The 15,379-nt window shown below is 39.8% G+C and overlaps 1 protein-coding gene across 2 annotated transcripts in view; it reads left to right on the forward strand.

Annotated features, from left to right (window-relative positions):
• The first annotated feature begins 3,984 nt into the window (after nt 1-3,984).
• The window catches only part of adgrd2 (adhesion G protein-coupled receptor D2), a 53,506-nt gene continuing 42,111 nt past the window's right edge, over nt 3,985-15,379 (forward strand). For both annotated transcript variants that reach the window (XM_028578800.1, XM_028578801.1), the window contains exons 1-4: nt 3,985-4,063; nt 6,206-6,300; nt 10,103-10,396; nt 14,194-14,305. In XM_028578800.1, coding sequence (XP_028434601.1) covers nt 4,021-4,063; nt 6,206-6,300; nt 10,103-10,396; nt 14,194-14,305 — 544 coding nt within the window. In that variant the 5' untranslated portion in view covers nt 3,985-4,020. The remainder of the gene's footprint in view (nt 4,064-6,205; nt 6,301-10,102; nt 10,397-14,193; nt 14,306-15,379) is intronic.

Raw genomic sequence — 15,379 nt, forward strand, 5'->3', positions numbered from 1 at the left:
CAGACACTTCCAGGGATATATATGGGGATGGGATTTTCATTCTGGGTCAGGACCAAGATTCATTTGGAGGGAATTTCACAGAGCCCTTTTTTGGAAATATCACTGACCTGAATGTTTGGAATATGTCTCTGGAAACAAGGCATGTCCGTGCCCTCAACGCATGTTCATCCATGACCCAGAATGTGCTTTTCAGTTGGAATCTTGACCACCTAAGCAGGCACCCAGCGGTCAGAGAGGTGCAGGTCCTTCTGTTTTGCTCAGGTAAGATGACATTCTGTATATACTCATGGCCAATGTGGGGGCTGTCTCTTTCAGTTCTGCATTTCTTAATGGGTGACCAGGACTGATCCTTGCCAAAGTGCCCAACTAAATGTCTGGTATATTCAATCTCCTAGTACCTGAATATGACTAATGTCTATGTAGGTGAGGGACAGGACTTCAGGTGTATTTCAGGTTCTTTGTGTTTAAGGTTGAGCTAGGTTCAACTTTTTTTGCCGGCTGGCACTGGGGAGGGGGGGGGGTTCCAAAGCATTGCATTGGAACCCAGGCTGTCATTCAAAAGAAAAAAGAAACTGTCTTTTGTCACAAACCATATGGCACAGGTGAAGCCCACTAGTCTTCAGCCCAAAGGCTTAGTAGGACAAAGCTTGACATACTGTATTACTATATTAATTGCTGAAAGAAATTATGTGGAGTTTGAAGTAGGTAAACTACTGACTCTAGTCAAGACATTCACGGTGAGTTCACATCACACGAGTTTTTTATTCTTCATGGGGTTTCTTTCTTACAGCATCTTATTGATGAGATCTGAGTTGGGAGTGGCAAGAAACACTACCATATCTTAGAAGAAAAAAAAAACTTGGATTAGTGAAAATTATGTCAACGAGACAACAAAAGTGAAAGGTAAAATTATTCATAAAACCACTGAATTACCCAAATAGTTTACAGACTGAATACCTGGTTAAACTTGACCTAATGTATTTACCATGGACACAGTTTACATGCACACAGTTTTCCTGTGTAAGTAACATCTTAATGCAAGACTTTTACTTGTAAAAGAGTATTTTTACAGTGTGGGATTAGTACTTTTACTTAAGTAAATGATCTGAAAACTTCTTTCACCACTGTTCTAATATAAGGAAGCAATTCTAATTCCACTAAAATCTCTATCTTGAAGGAGTGAGGAGTGACTCTCATGTAGTCAGTAAATAAAATGACCACAAAACGCCGTATATCAAATGTACTTCAGTCTATAAGACAAATAAAACCAAAAATATGATTGTGCCCCCACTCACCCTGCTTTTAATGTAAACTGATATTCTATCTCTTCATCCTAGATCAGTCATTCATAATTTATCATAGTTATCAGCCACTGATAGATTTTGGCCCAAAGCATCCTAAAAAAAAGTTGGGTCAATAGTCATATTGTACAGCCCTATCTTGTAGTACATTTTTTAACCTCTGATCTGACTAATTTGTATGATTTTTGTTAGAGTAGTGTCCATATTTTAAGCATTGATTTCCCTTCTTAATATTCTCTGACAGCTTCCATTTATTTCTTGTTTGCTTGCCCTGTTTTCTCACATTTGGGGTTCCAAAGGGTAGCATTTCTTATCAAGTGGTTGCTCTATGTTGCCTGTGTTTTTGAGTCATTCAGGATGAATTCCTCTCTAAAACCCAGACAGTCTGAGATATAGACACATTTATAAAGACATTAGGATGACCGATCGACAGAGTGAAGGGCAGGGAAAGTGAGTCAGAGAAGCAGGGAGAGAGAGGGATGGATGGAGGGGATTCCCACAGCTCCAGCAGTGCGGGGGTAGCTTGGGGAAGAACAGAGCTCCATGCAGTGGTGAACAATAACTCCCCCACTGTCTGACTTTCTTTTCCACTTACAAGATTCATGCAGTCAGGTTTTTTCTTTTTTTTTTTTTACAATAGTGCAATAACAATACAAGCTTGAAGAGTTTTTTGTTTTTTAGTTTTTAGTTAGCAGTTGATGTTCCTTGAATCAGAATCAAAAAAGATTTTTTTTTTTTTGCCAAGTAAGCCAAACTTACAAGGAATTTGCCTTCATGGATGGTACATGCATCAATATGAACATATTGAAAGGAAATACACAATAAATGTAAAAGAAATGGTAACATACATTAACAAATATGTACACTATAACGGTTTTCTTTCCAGAAAAGACAATACAATGCGCCCCAATACACCAATCCTAAATTTGATTATTCATTTTGATTCAAAGCTCATATTTACCTCCTCCATCGTTCATATTTTTCACCGGTGAAGACATTTAGACATACTCAAGCTGACTGTTGTCTAATTGTGTGTCACTGTGTGTATGAATGCGGGATGATATGAATGTGTGAGCAGCAGTGCACCAGCAGATGGAGCTGCAGGGCTGCAGGATGCTCCAGGGCTGGGCCGATCCGCTGCCAGTGTTCGGCCTGACAGACTGCTCAGATCCACTGCCCTTCATCTGCCGGAGCAGCACAGGTGAGCCTCAAGAACAGAGCAGGGCTTGTCTTCTAATTGGAAATATTTTAATTTTTTGTGGTTAACCATTTCTATTGTTTAACAAGATACAAAACAGGGTGACTAGGATCCTTTCCAAAGGGCCCACCAAATGTCTCTGTTATATTCACTCTCCCAGTACCCGAATATGACTAATGTCTCTGTAGGTGAGGGACAGGACGTCCTGTAAGTGACAGGCCGAATACACCCCTTATTTAAAAAATGCAAGGGGCTTTGTTGGTGGGGGTGTAGTTCAGGTTCCTTGTGTTTAAGGTTGAGTTACTTTAACAATTAATAAAAAATTAACAACAACTAACAATTTTTATTTTTATTATTTTGGGGGCATTTTTAGGACTTTATTGAGAGGACAGCTGAAGAAATGAAAGGGGAGAGAGAGGGGGAATGACATACAGCAAAAGGGCCGCAGGTCGGAGTCGAACCCCGGCCCGCCGCGTCGAGGAGTAAACCTCTATATATGGGCGCCCCCTCTAACAACTGAGCTATCCGGGCGCCTGCAATTTCTAATTTTTAACAATATGCAAAACATACAACTCGCAACAAGAACACATCCCCCACCCCGTTCGTCATCATCACCCCCCACCCAGGCAAAAATCTAAAAGAGGACACACCAATATTCCAGACCATTCAACAAAATAGTAAGACATAAACAATAAACCAAATAAACACATGTATAAATGACAACACCCATAATCCCATCATACCCATCTCTCCTCAGCACAGAGCTTCTTTGGAAATCTGTCAAATAAAGGCCCAAAATGCCAACAAAAAAAATAATCTTAAAAAAAGAAAGAAAAAGAAAATATTGAAGGAAACGGCAAAAATGTTTTTTTGCCTTATTCGAAAAAGAGTTCGAAAAAGTTTTTTCGCTCTAAAGCAGTTGATGGAAATGCTTCTAAATCGCATTTTCTTTTTATTCTTCTTTTTTGCGACATTTTAAAAGTTAGCTTAAAATTCACTTGACAATTAGATGGAAACATGACTTATGAGTACAAATACCCTGGCTGCAAACTGAACCCCCACAGACATTGTTGAACAGACTCAAAATGTTCTGTATTTCCCCCATGGATTAAAGTCTAAGTACTGTTTCAAAGCCTCACCACTGCCAGGAATATAAGGACTGAATTCCATTTTTTCTGTCTGTCTTCACCTTCTTAGCTTTAAGGTATACAGTATAGTATTCCAAAATACTTGAAATAGCTAGAAAGGTACAAGTAAGCCACAATTATTAAGTTTCAATTGTAAAATCTATACTCTACTCCTCCAAGGTCTCTGAAACACATGCCCTGTTTCCCCCTCACTTTTCAAAATACTATCCCCCCCCCCATTAGAAGTCTTTCTAACATTGTTCTCTTACTCAGTTGCCTTCAGTTAGTTACTGTGCACTCAAAGCAATGAGCTGTGCCAGCAGTATTGGCGCTTTGCTGCCCTTTGTTATAGCCCTGGGTTTAGGCTACAGGCTAACCCGGGGGAGGACTACACATGGCAATAAGCATGATCGGTCCGCTTACAGTAAAGACAACGAGTCTGTGTTACCCTATTTGACAAAAATCAATCCATTTGCCTCTTAATTCTGACTTTTAGAAAAAGTCTATTACACTTGAGTTAATGAAACCCTGATTAACAAAACTGGTTAATATTAATGTTTACATAAATAACCGTGAGAGTCCGGTAAAGCCAGACTCTCATATTCAAGTTTCCGTCCTGCTTGCTCAACGGTTGTGTGGTAAATTGCTCTTGAACACACATTTAGAGAGGATTTGAATAGCTATTTTTATTCTCAGTTCTTATAATTTTGGCGCTGGTGATTTTCCTTTGGGGCTGGCTAAAACCTCTTTGGAGGTGGCGCTAAGAATTCCTCTATGCAGGAAAAAGCCTGGCTTCCAATGCCGGAACAACGACGGCACTGCACATCTCGCTTTATTAACCAACGGGCCAGTCATTACAACTCTTTATCCACTTCTGTTTCTCCCGTTACAATAAAAGCTCTATGGTTTACTGTAACTCCCTCTTAACCTCCAATTGAGAGGTAACACAATAAAATACCTTACAATATGAAGCATTTGATATGTGATTTAATTTTGGAGGTATTGTGTTGACCTGTTACCACTTGAGCGATGGATTAAGAGTACAAATGAATACAATATTTGCAAACTCAATTATAAATGTGAGCCTTAAGTGATGGAAAGTCCCCCGTTGACAGGGAGGTCAGAGGCTCTGCTGCAAGATCAGTTTTTTATTCTGGACACTTCAGCAGGCTCAGCATCCTTCCAGCTGAAGGATGAGAGCATCCTGCCATTACATCATCGAGCTCATGTAACCACTGTGGCTCAGGAGGATTTTTTAAGTGGGGTGCACAGGGGGGACATTTTGGATAGGATAGAACAACACAATGTAATTCTGCTAAATAAAACATCACATTCATTATGAATTTCACTTGTTCAACTGTATATCCGTTTTCTATAAGCTCTGTCCGCCACTGTTTTTTAAAAACATTTCCAGTGCTGGTGCCATGGAATCAGAATTTTGGATAGTCGTCATGGAAACATGAATTGGTCATGTGACAAGAGCTGGGAAGTTTGGCCGAATAGGAAATGACAATTGTCAGATTGACAGCACTCTAGCCCAATGGATTGGGGGCATCATATTTCACCCCGTGCCCTCCTTCCAGCCCCCAATGTGTGGGTCATCCACTAAACGGAATATCGGTGGTTCTATCCCGAACCCAACTCCTCCAGTCTACATGTCCAAGTATCATAGTGCAAGATACTGAATCCCAAATTGCTCCTTAAGGCTTTGCCATCACTGTGCGGCTGTTACTCTCATTCTCCACTGGGCAACATCTCAGAAGCGGAGCATCGTGCTGCCTGACCCACAGATGTGGTTGTCTCTACAAAAATCGCGTGTTTATTAAGCTATAATCTACCTTCCACTCCAAGCACTCCTACAGTTAAACTGCATGCCTTCTCTTTTCTAGTGTTGCCCTTATAAAAAGGATCTGTGATGTCTATTATGTTTTTCAACCTCTAAGATGAATCTCTTGTCGTCCATGGTGTTGTAAAGGAGACATAGACAATTTGGGGGTTTGGTAAATTGACTGGATGCCCTCACTGTTTAACTTGCTGCCCGGGTGTCCGAACGCCCCGCAGCTCACGTAAAAATAGATCTGGTGCGTATCTTTAGCGGAGCAGAGAGCAGCTTCACGCTCGCTTCTGGGATGCACCGTGGCGCGGCTGGTGGAATATCAAGCATAGACTTCAATCGTAGCAACTGCTCGTGGGGGTCGCGGTGCATCCGGAACGTCGCGCCCGGTGGAAAATAGGGGTTGGATTAGATCCTGAGGAGCATGCCTTGCATTGCAGCTAGGGCTGGGTATCGTACAAAAAAAATCAGATACTGGTATCAATACCAATACCGTGACTTTGATACGAGTTCCTAAACGATGTTTTCTATACCAATTTTATAAAACAAAAGAAACATTAGAGCACAAATCTTTTTATTCATGTTTTATACCTCATATCTCTTCCTCATATGTGTGTGTGAATGGGTGAATGTGGCATGTACTGTAGTGTAAAGTGCTTTGAGTGTCAAACGTGACTAGAAAGGCGCTGTATAAATGCAAAAAATTCCATTTATCACACTGATGTTAGGCTGTTTTTTTTCCCAGAGCGTTACCTGAAGATGAAGCAGATGAGTGATTCTCAGAACTCCCAGCCCACAGCCTTCATGAACCATCTGATGAAGCTTTCCAACAAAACCCAGGTACATAATACATCCATCCTCATTTAGAATAGCTTTCTCTTCAATTTAATTTAAATTTAATTTAATTTAAAGCGCCAATGCTATGCTCATTTTCAGATTCATAACTGTATTTTAAGGTTGTACCAGAATAGGTTTACATGGTTTAATTTTCAAAAAACACCATATTTTTGTTGTACTGCACAGCTCTCTCTCACTGCTGCAGATCCTCTTTTCACCTGGTTTCTGTTTTAGCTACAGAGTGAGACCTCTTTTCTTCTTCTTCTTCTGTACTATCTTTGATTGCACTCGCACATGTACAGTAGCTCAGATGTAGAGCACGTCAGCTAGCTAACTCTAGAGACAGTAAAAGAAAGCCTGTTTCTCCAACTTTGGTCAGTTACAAGGCAGGATTAGCTGGGAGACTTCTAAATGAGGGCGCACATGTAAGTAGTTCTTTTGTAGATTATGGTGAACTTGTGTGTGTTGTAGCAGTGCTTTGCTATTGAGAACGACGTAGCATGCTAGCGTTAGCATTAGCGTTAGCATGCTAACGCTAGTTTTTTTCATAATATGGGCACTTTAATTCAATTTTATTTATAGTATCAAATCATAACAAGAGTTATCTCAAGACACTTTACAGATAGAGTAGGTCTAGACCACTCTCTGTATTTTACAAAGACCCAACAATTCCAATAATTCCCCCAAGAGCAAGCATTTAGCCACAGTGACAGAGGCGAGGAAAAACTTCCTTTTAGGCAGAAACCTCGGACAGACCCTGCTGACAGTGCTGTTTGGGGGTGTGATGAACAGTGGCAATTATAGTCACAATAAAGATAATGGAACAGTGACTAGAAATAGTAGTTGTAGTAGTTCATGGTGTAGCATGGCACTGCAGGGTGTTACAGGGTGTAACAGGACGTAGCAGGGTGTAGCAGGGCACTTCTTTAAAGACTTGACTAGTACTTTACTGTAAACCTTCCATCTTTAAGGCTTTTTTTATTTAAGTTATTTATAGCTGTCGGGGTGTAAAGACCTGTTCAAAAAATATTTAAAAGTGTATATCGAAAATGTTGCTAACCCTAGCACACCTACCATAGAGTTACAGTAATACCTTTTTTTTTAATTAAGCCAGAGAGTGTTTTAAGGTCTTTTCAGGGTGGGGAATTACATTTTCCTCTTTCCTTTTTTTTTCTTTGGTTAGGTCTACCCCATTCCGCATTGATAAAGAATTCAATTGCATGTCCGACATGTATTTGAATGAGTTTGATATAGGTTTCTATTTAGGCTGATGCACCAATATTTTGGTTCGAAAAATAGGTAATCTTCGATCATATGGGCAAATCATGTATGACATTCGCCGAAGGCAAACTGTTTTCAGTGAAAGTGTCTTTAAATTTTTTGCACCCTAATCTTGGTATAAACTGCAGAATCATCTTAAATTAGACTACCTATCAACATTGATCCAGTTTAAAATTAGGATAAAGGATTAAATGAGTACTAAATGCACATGTGCTGCTACCTAGCGCTGCTGGTGATTATGTGGAGATGATGTTAATTTGCCAACTTTTTTTCTTTTATGTCTGTTTTTGCTGTATATTTTAAATATGGAACTTTTGTACTGCTGTCTTGGCCAGGACTCCCTTGAAAAAGAGATTATGAATCTCCATGGGATTTCTCTAAGGTTAAATTAAAAAAAATAAAATATAAAAAAAAAGAAGCCAAATGTTCTGAGTTGAAATGAATTAGAGATGTTCCGATACTGATACCAGTATGGGGAAATCCTCCGATACCGCCTAAAATGCTGGCATCGGTATCGGCAAGTACCAATACCACGTAATTTAGCCCAGAAGAAAATCTACTTTAAAGTAGTTTATTTATTTTCTCATGTTTCACCAGAAGTTTAACCTGAGCATTGGTACAACAATGATAGAAATCATCTCACATCCATACAGAAGTAGTAGCATGCAGCTGTTCAACCATAATAAAAATATATGACACACACAGGTATCGGATCAGTGTGTGTTATCGGCCGATAGTCAAGTTCATCGGAATCGTTAACTGGTAGCAAAAAGTTGTATCTGATGCAAAACGTTTTAAACTTTAAATCATTACATTTCGCCATTCTGGTTAAATAATCACATCAGTCGGCTCCGCAACAGTGCTGAGAAATTACAATGTATACAACAAATATGTAATCAAATAAGCTTAATTATATCCGACATATGAAACATGGAGAAATAAAAAAAGGGAGAAAAAACACAGGTTTTGGAATTGATATGTGATGATAACATGCGAGACGTCCTGTAGCTCTGTTTAACCCAGTGTCTCTCTACATTGAATCTAACCCTCTACACATACTATATATCCTGAACTTTGCCCATCCCTCAAATATCTTTTTGCATATCCTGCATAATATATATATATAATCCATGCAGCCTCTTTTTTCTTTCTTATTGTTATGTAGTTATATGCACTGTATGTGTTATTTGTTTATTTCCTATCAATGTTTAAATATGTTTATATGTATTAGGGCTCGACCCATACTGTTTTTTGAAGGCCCATACCGATACCGATTATTAGTAGTTAATGAAACCAATAACTGATATTTTGAACCGATATGCATTTACAGTGAAAGTGAAAAGATTTTGGAATGTTATAAACTCCAACACAAAACTTTGTTTAAATGCTTTAGGCAATTATTTACTAAATGAGAATCTTTTAACATAACACAAAGTAAAAGAGAGTCAGATAGTGTTATGGGCGTGACATTAAGTCAGACTCAGCGGTGATTGAAACCCGAAGCAGAGGGACAGACACAGAGCTGTAGCCGAGCCAAAGTGGCACACTTTTGAATTCATTAACTTTATCGCTTTATCAGGCAAATACAAAGCAGATACAGATAATCTAGCCTTGCTCCGCCCTCCTACATACTGTTGAGTTGGCTAAGGCTAACGCTAGCGATGCTAATGCTAAATATAAGCCAATAGTTGGTTAGCACATGCGCATGACATACAACGTCACGACGAAACGTTAGTGATTGGTCATGGCAGATCCAGAGTGGCTCTGGGCAGATCCAATAGTTTTGAACTTCAAAAGAGTACACACCTTCAAGGAAGTTAACACTTGTCATTGGAGAGTGGCCACACTCTGTTCAAATGAAATGTACGAGAGTCTGGTAGGACCAGGCTACAGATAATCTGTAAACTGCCAAAAAACGGCCTGATAATCGGCCACGGCCGATAATTGTTCTATACCTAATATCAGGGTTTCCGCGGGGTCTTAAAAAGTCTAAAATTGGAAAATCAAGAAGCCTTATAAAGTCTCAAATTACTGAAGTATTGTGTTCTAGGTCTTAAATAATTTTAAACAGGTTTTAATTTTCCTACATTCACGCAACGCTACCTATAATGCTATAATGTTTTTTAATAGTCCAAATATAATTTCGCTGTATTAGGACTACAAATGAGACCAACATGCAACTTTTATTGCAGCCAATCAGCTTTTGTGTTATTGGCACGAGTCTCTTTCCGATTGTACCACAGAGACATAAAACCGATTTTATTCTTCAGCTACGGGGATGTGCAAGTTTAGCGATATTTGAAAAAAAAATTCATTTAGGGCTTATTTGATAGTTATACTGTACTAACTTTCATTCATAATGGTCTTAAAAAGGTTTTAAAAAGTCTTAAATTTGACTTAGTGAAACTGCAGAAACTCTGAATATGTATGCACCAAACCAAAGCAAATTCCTAGTAAGTGCTACTTACCTAGCAATAAATCTTTTCTGCATCTGATTGTGATTCTCCTCCCCCTCCTCCCCCAGGCGATGCTGGGGCAGCAGCCGTCAGGGCTGGACAGCCTGGCCCAGGCATCCGCAATGCTGGACATCTCTGTCCAGGCCCTGGAGGACACGCAGCTGGAAGGACTGCAGCCGACAGACATGGTGTCCCTCATCCAGCTGCTGTCTCTGGCTGCTGACGCCCCCCCCCCACAGCCACTCACCGGGGCCACCAACCACAGCCAGGACACCATCCGGGAACTCAGCCAGCACTTCATCAGCGTGGCCGACAGCATCATCAGCCAAGACAACGCCCTCAAGTGGGAGGCCATCAAAGAGGTAGCACGTCTACAGTAGCACGCACCATTCTCACGTTGTCTTTCGCCCTGATGCATGTGCTTTGGGTTTTAACAATTTTGATTACAATTACAATTCTTTCTTTTGATTCCGGTTCTCAGTGGCGGCAAGATTTTTTTTTTCTTCTGTGAGACGTGCAATGCATCTACTGATAACAATGCGTAAATGTGCACTGGAGCAGCAGTCGACAGCAGCTCTGTTCTGCTCTCTGCTCTGTTCACAGAACCAATTTTGTTTCATTGATTATAAGTTATTTAGTCTATTTGCACGACGTTCCACTTCCGGGATTGTTTCGTGGCCGCCGGAGATTTTGGTTTGGTTTCACACCTGGAAAAATCCAAGCGTACCAAATTGCGTCATTACAAAATCAGGCAAGAATGTCCAGCCCTCTTATTGGTCGGATATGTCTGGGGGCAGGAGCAAGAAAGTAAATACAGAAGAAGGTCCTGTGTCCTGGTCTATTGGTCAAACCAGCTCATTTCATTAAAATGATCAGTCTCGCATTGCCAGACCTTATTTCACAGTGCTGCAGAGGAGGGTCTGGCTAGTCCACTCAGCATTCTGGATTGGGAGAAAAACGTGCTCTGGTTTATTGGCATTTCTTTAAACCAATCACAATTGTCTTATGGGGCGCCGGACGGAGCCATGGTGCCTCTGCAGTATAGCCTCGGAAAAGAACTTGTTTTGGTGGAACATGTGAACGTTCAAATATATTATATAATTTCACAGATAAGAGGAACATTTTATTCAGATTTTTCAACGTTAAAATAAAGCCACACTTTAGAGCTGCGCTTGCTGCGCTTGCTGCGCTTGCTGCGCTTGCTGCGCTGCAAAACAACAAACGCCGGGATGGATGGCGGCCTGCCACGGAAACCCAAAAATGAACGTATTTGAAACCAAGGTTGCATCGGAAATCGCATACTCTGCACTACATACTCTACATTAGGGCGGCTCCCTCTTAGTCGATTAGTCGACTAATCGGTTGTTTTGGTGTTAGTCAACTTAGATTTCTTTAGTCGATTAGTCATATTTTATGCTTTTTTCATGCTGAATGACTTATTTCCAAGAAACGTACAAGCACATCTCTGGTAAACACAAGAATTAAAGTGGTGCTTTTTGCATGACTCTTTGCGGAGAAACTCAGATTTACAGATCTGTCGATTAAATCAACTAATCGATTAGTCGATACAATTGAATGATTGTTAGTCGACTAAGAATTTCTTTAATCGAGCACAGCCCTACTCAACATGTAAACTATCATTCAATATACTTCTGTGTAAAAAAACAGTAGTGTGTATCTTTACGGACGCACTAAAGCTGTCATTTTCAACATCACTTCCTGATATCCTCCTTGCGGTTGAAGACGCGTAACCATGGTAACCCATGTCGACCTCGGCTCTAGCAGCATCGCCAGATAATGTTTACTGTAAATTACTGAAAGAAGTAAATAACTAGACCATCAGTAAATTAGAGCGTTATTGACGTTACAGAGCTCCTTGGTTGCTGTCCGTTATGAACGTTGTCGTTACTACCGCATTGCATTGTGGGGTATTATGTCGGCGTAGTGTCCAGCATTGCATACTGTAATATTTTACCCGAAATGGTATGGAATTCATGTACCATTGGTTTCACACTAAGGTTTCGGACATACTAAAAAATCTCACATACTTTTTTAGCTACTAAATAGCATGTTAGTATGGCATTTTGGACGTAGGCCAAATTTCTAAGAGATTCCAATAAAAAAAACGATTCCAAATTGGATCTGGTTGTCGATGCCCAATCCTACATGTAGATGCATGTAGAGTTTGCAAATATGTGCAGTTTGTGTATTGTATTTACATCTGAAATGTCATAGATTTAGAAATGATATTTCATCATCATTTCTCCAGGAGAAAAAAAATATATTACACTACATTTACAGTTAAATAGGCTACTCTACAGGCATACAACACAATGTATTTTAATAGCCATGATCCGGTCGGTCTAGCTCTTAGAGACAGTCAAAAACACAATTTAAAAATGTTTAAAAAAGTTATCAGCTGCCAAATTAAAATGATACGTTTACAAGTATTTCTTCTTGTTGAAAAACTGCTCCTCCTGTATACTGGGATTACTTTCAATGCCCATGATCTCAACACCCTTTCACAACTCTTTGGATACTGCTTACATTCGCTTTCAATCAAGGCAATGCAGGCCTGTTTTAGTTCATATTTCAAGTTCATCTTTTTGATATTTATTTTGTCTGGAAGGCACTGGCACTTTTTGAGAGCTTTTATTTCTAAGCTTGTTGTTGTATATATCCTATAATTGTTACTTTATATAGAAAAGGGTTTTCTGAAAGGGGTACTCCAGCGATAGTATTAGTGTTGCACTTCCATCATGTTGTTGGCTGTAAAAGAGACAGATTACAACAGGAAAGGTCCAATTTTATGCCTCTACACCAGGAGTCTTCAACATTTTTTAAGCCAAGGACCCCTTAACTAAGAGAGAGACGGATATACTACATATATTGTATAAAATGAAGTTGGATAATAAACTGGGCCTACATTAATGTGTAGGGTGGCCTAAAGCCTTTATACCTACATTTTTAGCGCATAGAATACTAAGCTATCAAAATAATTATTGTTGGCATGATTTTATAAATAATATTTAAATTCTCAACATAAATGTGGCACAGTGAATCCTTTGGGATTAACTGTATCTGTGGATGGCTACCTTAGTGACAGCGTTACCTATAGGCAAGTAAGCCCATCATCAGTGGGGATTTATGCTTGCTAATAATATGTTGGATTCATGTAAAGACTTTTTTTAATAAAAAAAAAAAAAAAAAATTAACAATAATTTGGAGCCCCCCCTACAGTGACTCTGAGGACCCCCTGTTAAAGATCTCTGCTCTACGCATTAAAATAAGTGCTATAACTATATCATAGCAGATAGATAGATAGAAAGATAGATAGATAGATAGATAGATAGATAGATAGATAGATAGTTCTGCTTTAAAGCACTAGAGGGCAGTATGCTTCTATGGATACACTATTGTAACAGCTCATCATCAGCACCGGAATGATGAAGTTACCACAAGAATAGCAGAACAGAGCTGACAGATGCTATGGCAGCATCTATATGTATTGAGTATCCAATTTTCACATTCTGAATTTCGGATCCAAAACAGAATTCAGACAGGAAACCAGGCTCTAAGCCAGTCAACAGTTACAGTACATTGCTTTCTCTTCCAACACCATGACCAAGTCTTCTTTTTGTCACTTCTGCCTCTGCACTAACTGATGTGTGCACAGTTTGATGAGGTTGCCTCATGACAAGTGTTGTTTCTCTCAGCGCTTGGCTCCCACCCCGCACCCCCCCCAGGCCTCTCAGCGCTCCAAGGCCACCTCAGCCCCAGACTCAATGGAAGAGCAGCACTCTGCTCAAAACCGTGGCTGTACTCATCCACAAACCTCCCTCGCTCTGCCCCCAGCTCTATCTCCAAGGCTCGGCTCTTATAAACAGACAATGGCAGAAGCCACAATTGTACCCATCAATATAGGCCAATCTGTGTGCGTGTGTGTGTGTGTGTGTGTGTGTGTGTGTGTGTGTGTGTGTGTGTGTGTGTGTGTGCCTCAACTGTGTGTACACACTCTGGCAAACAGTTACGTTGCTGAAAGGCACTGTGGCACTTGAATGGCCGTTTTTTGAAATGTACCTTTTCAGCTTTGACGACTGTGTTCAGCAGGGCAGAGTGGATGAGTGTTGCCGCCGCTAAGACGCTCTGTGTGTTTTAGGTGGTCAACGGCCCAATGGATGTGGTCAAGAGTATTGACCGGATGGTGACCAGCCTGAGCCCTCGCTTGCTGGAGGAGACTGATCGCCTGACCATTAACAGACCCAACATCAGTGAGTCTTACACACACACCCACACACACACACACACACACACACACTGACATATTAAAGTATGAAAAAAATATAGCAACGGAATTCTTGTACAAATGGATGACACATTCAAGCCAGCTCTGGGTTCATCATAAAGGGCATTTAGAAAATTGGCTGCACTGAAGATGCCAAATGAATATGGTCCATTCACTAATAGTAACATTATAATCACACAGTAACAGAGTGGAAAACAAACATTACCTTAATACACCTGTTTCATGGAGCTGTATATAAATTATGGCATGCAGTTCAGCAAATTATATAAAATGTGTTTAGTTCTGGTATATGGAATGAAAGTCAACATTTTTGGAAATTAACCTTGAATATATGGAATTATATATATATATATATAGTATCTCACAAAGTGAGTACACCCCTCACATTTTAGTAAATATTTCATTATATGTTTTAATGGGACAACACTGAAGAAATTACACTTTGCTACAATGTAAAGTATTAAGTGGCCTTTGGAATTAAAATAGCCCCACATCATCACATACCTAGAAATGAGCATGGTTTTATTTCAGTTAGCCTAATAGCTGGTGTGATTTGCATTGAGAGATGATTTTATGGAAAGTACCCCATACCAGTCTCTAGGTATGGTGAAGGGTATGTGATGATGTGGGGCTATTTTAATTCCAAAGGCCAAGGGAACTTTATCAGGTTGCATAGTATCCTGGATCCATGAAATAACTGGCCTTTAAAAATAAAAATCTGCCTGCCTCTATGGGAATTTAAAATAGGGGTGTACTCACTTGTGTTGTCAGCGGTTTAGACATTAATGGCTGTGTGTTGAGTTATTTTGAGGGGACAGAACATTTACACTGTTATACAAGCTGTACACTTAATACTTTACATTGTAGCAAAGTGTAATTACTTCAATGTTGTCCCATTAAAACATATGATGAAATATTTACTAAAATGTGAGGGGTGTACTCACTTTTGTGAGATACTGTATATATATAATGAAAGGAGCTAGGAGAAGGCCTAGGGGAAGACCCAGGACTAGCTGGAGGGAGTATATCACCCTGGCCT

This window comes from Perca flavescens, chromosome 5, assembly GCF_004354835.1.
Source record: "Perca flavescens isolate YP-PL-M2 chromosome 5, PFLA_1.0, whole genome shotgun sequence".
Taxonomy (NCBI): domain Eukaryota; kingdom Metazoa; phylum Chordata; class Actinopteri; order Perciformes; family Percidae; genus Perca; species Perca flavescens.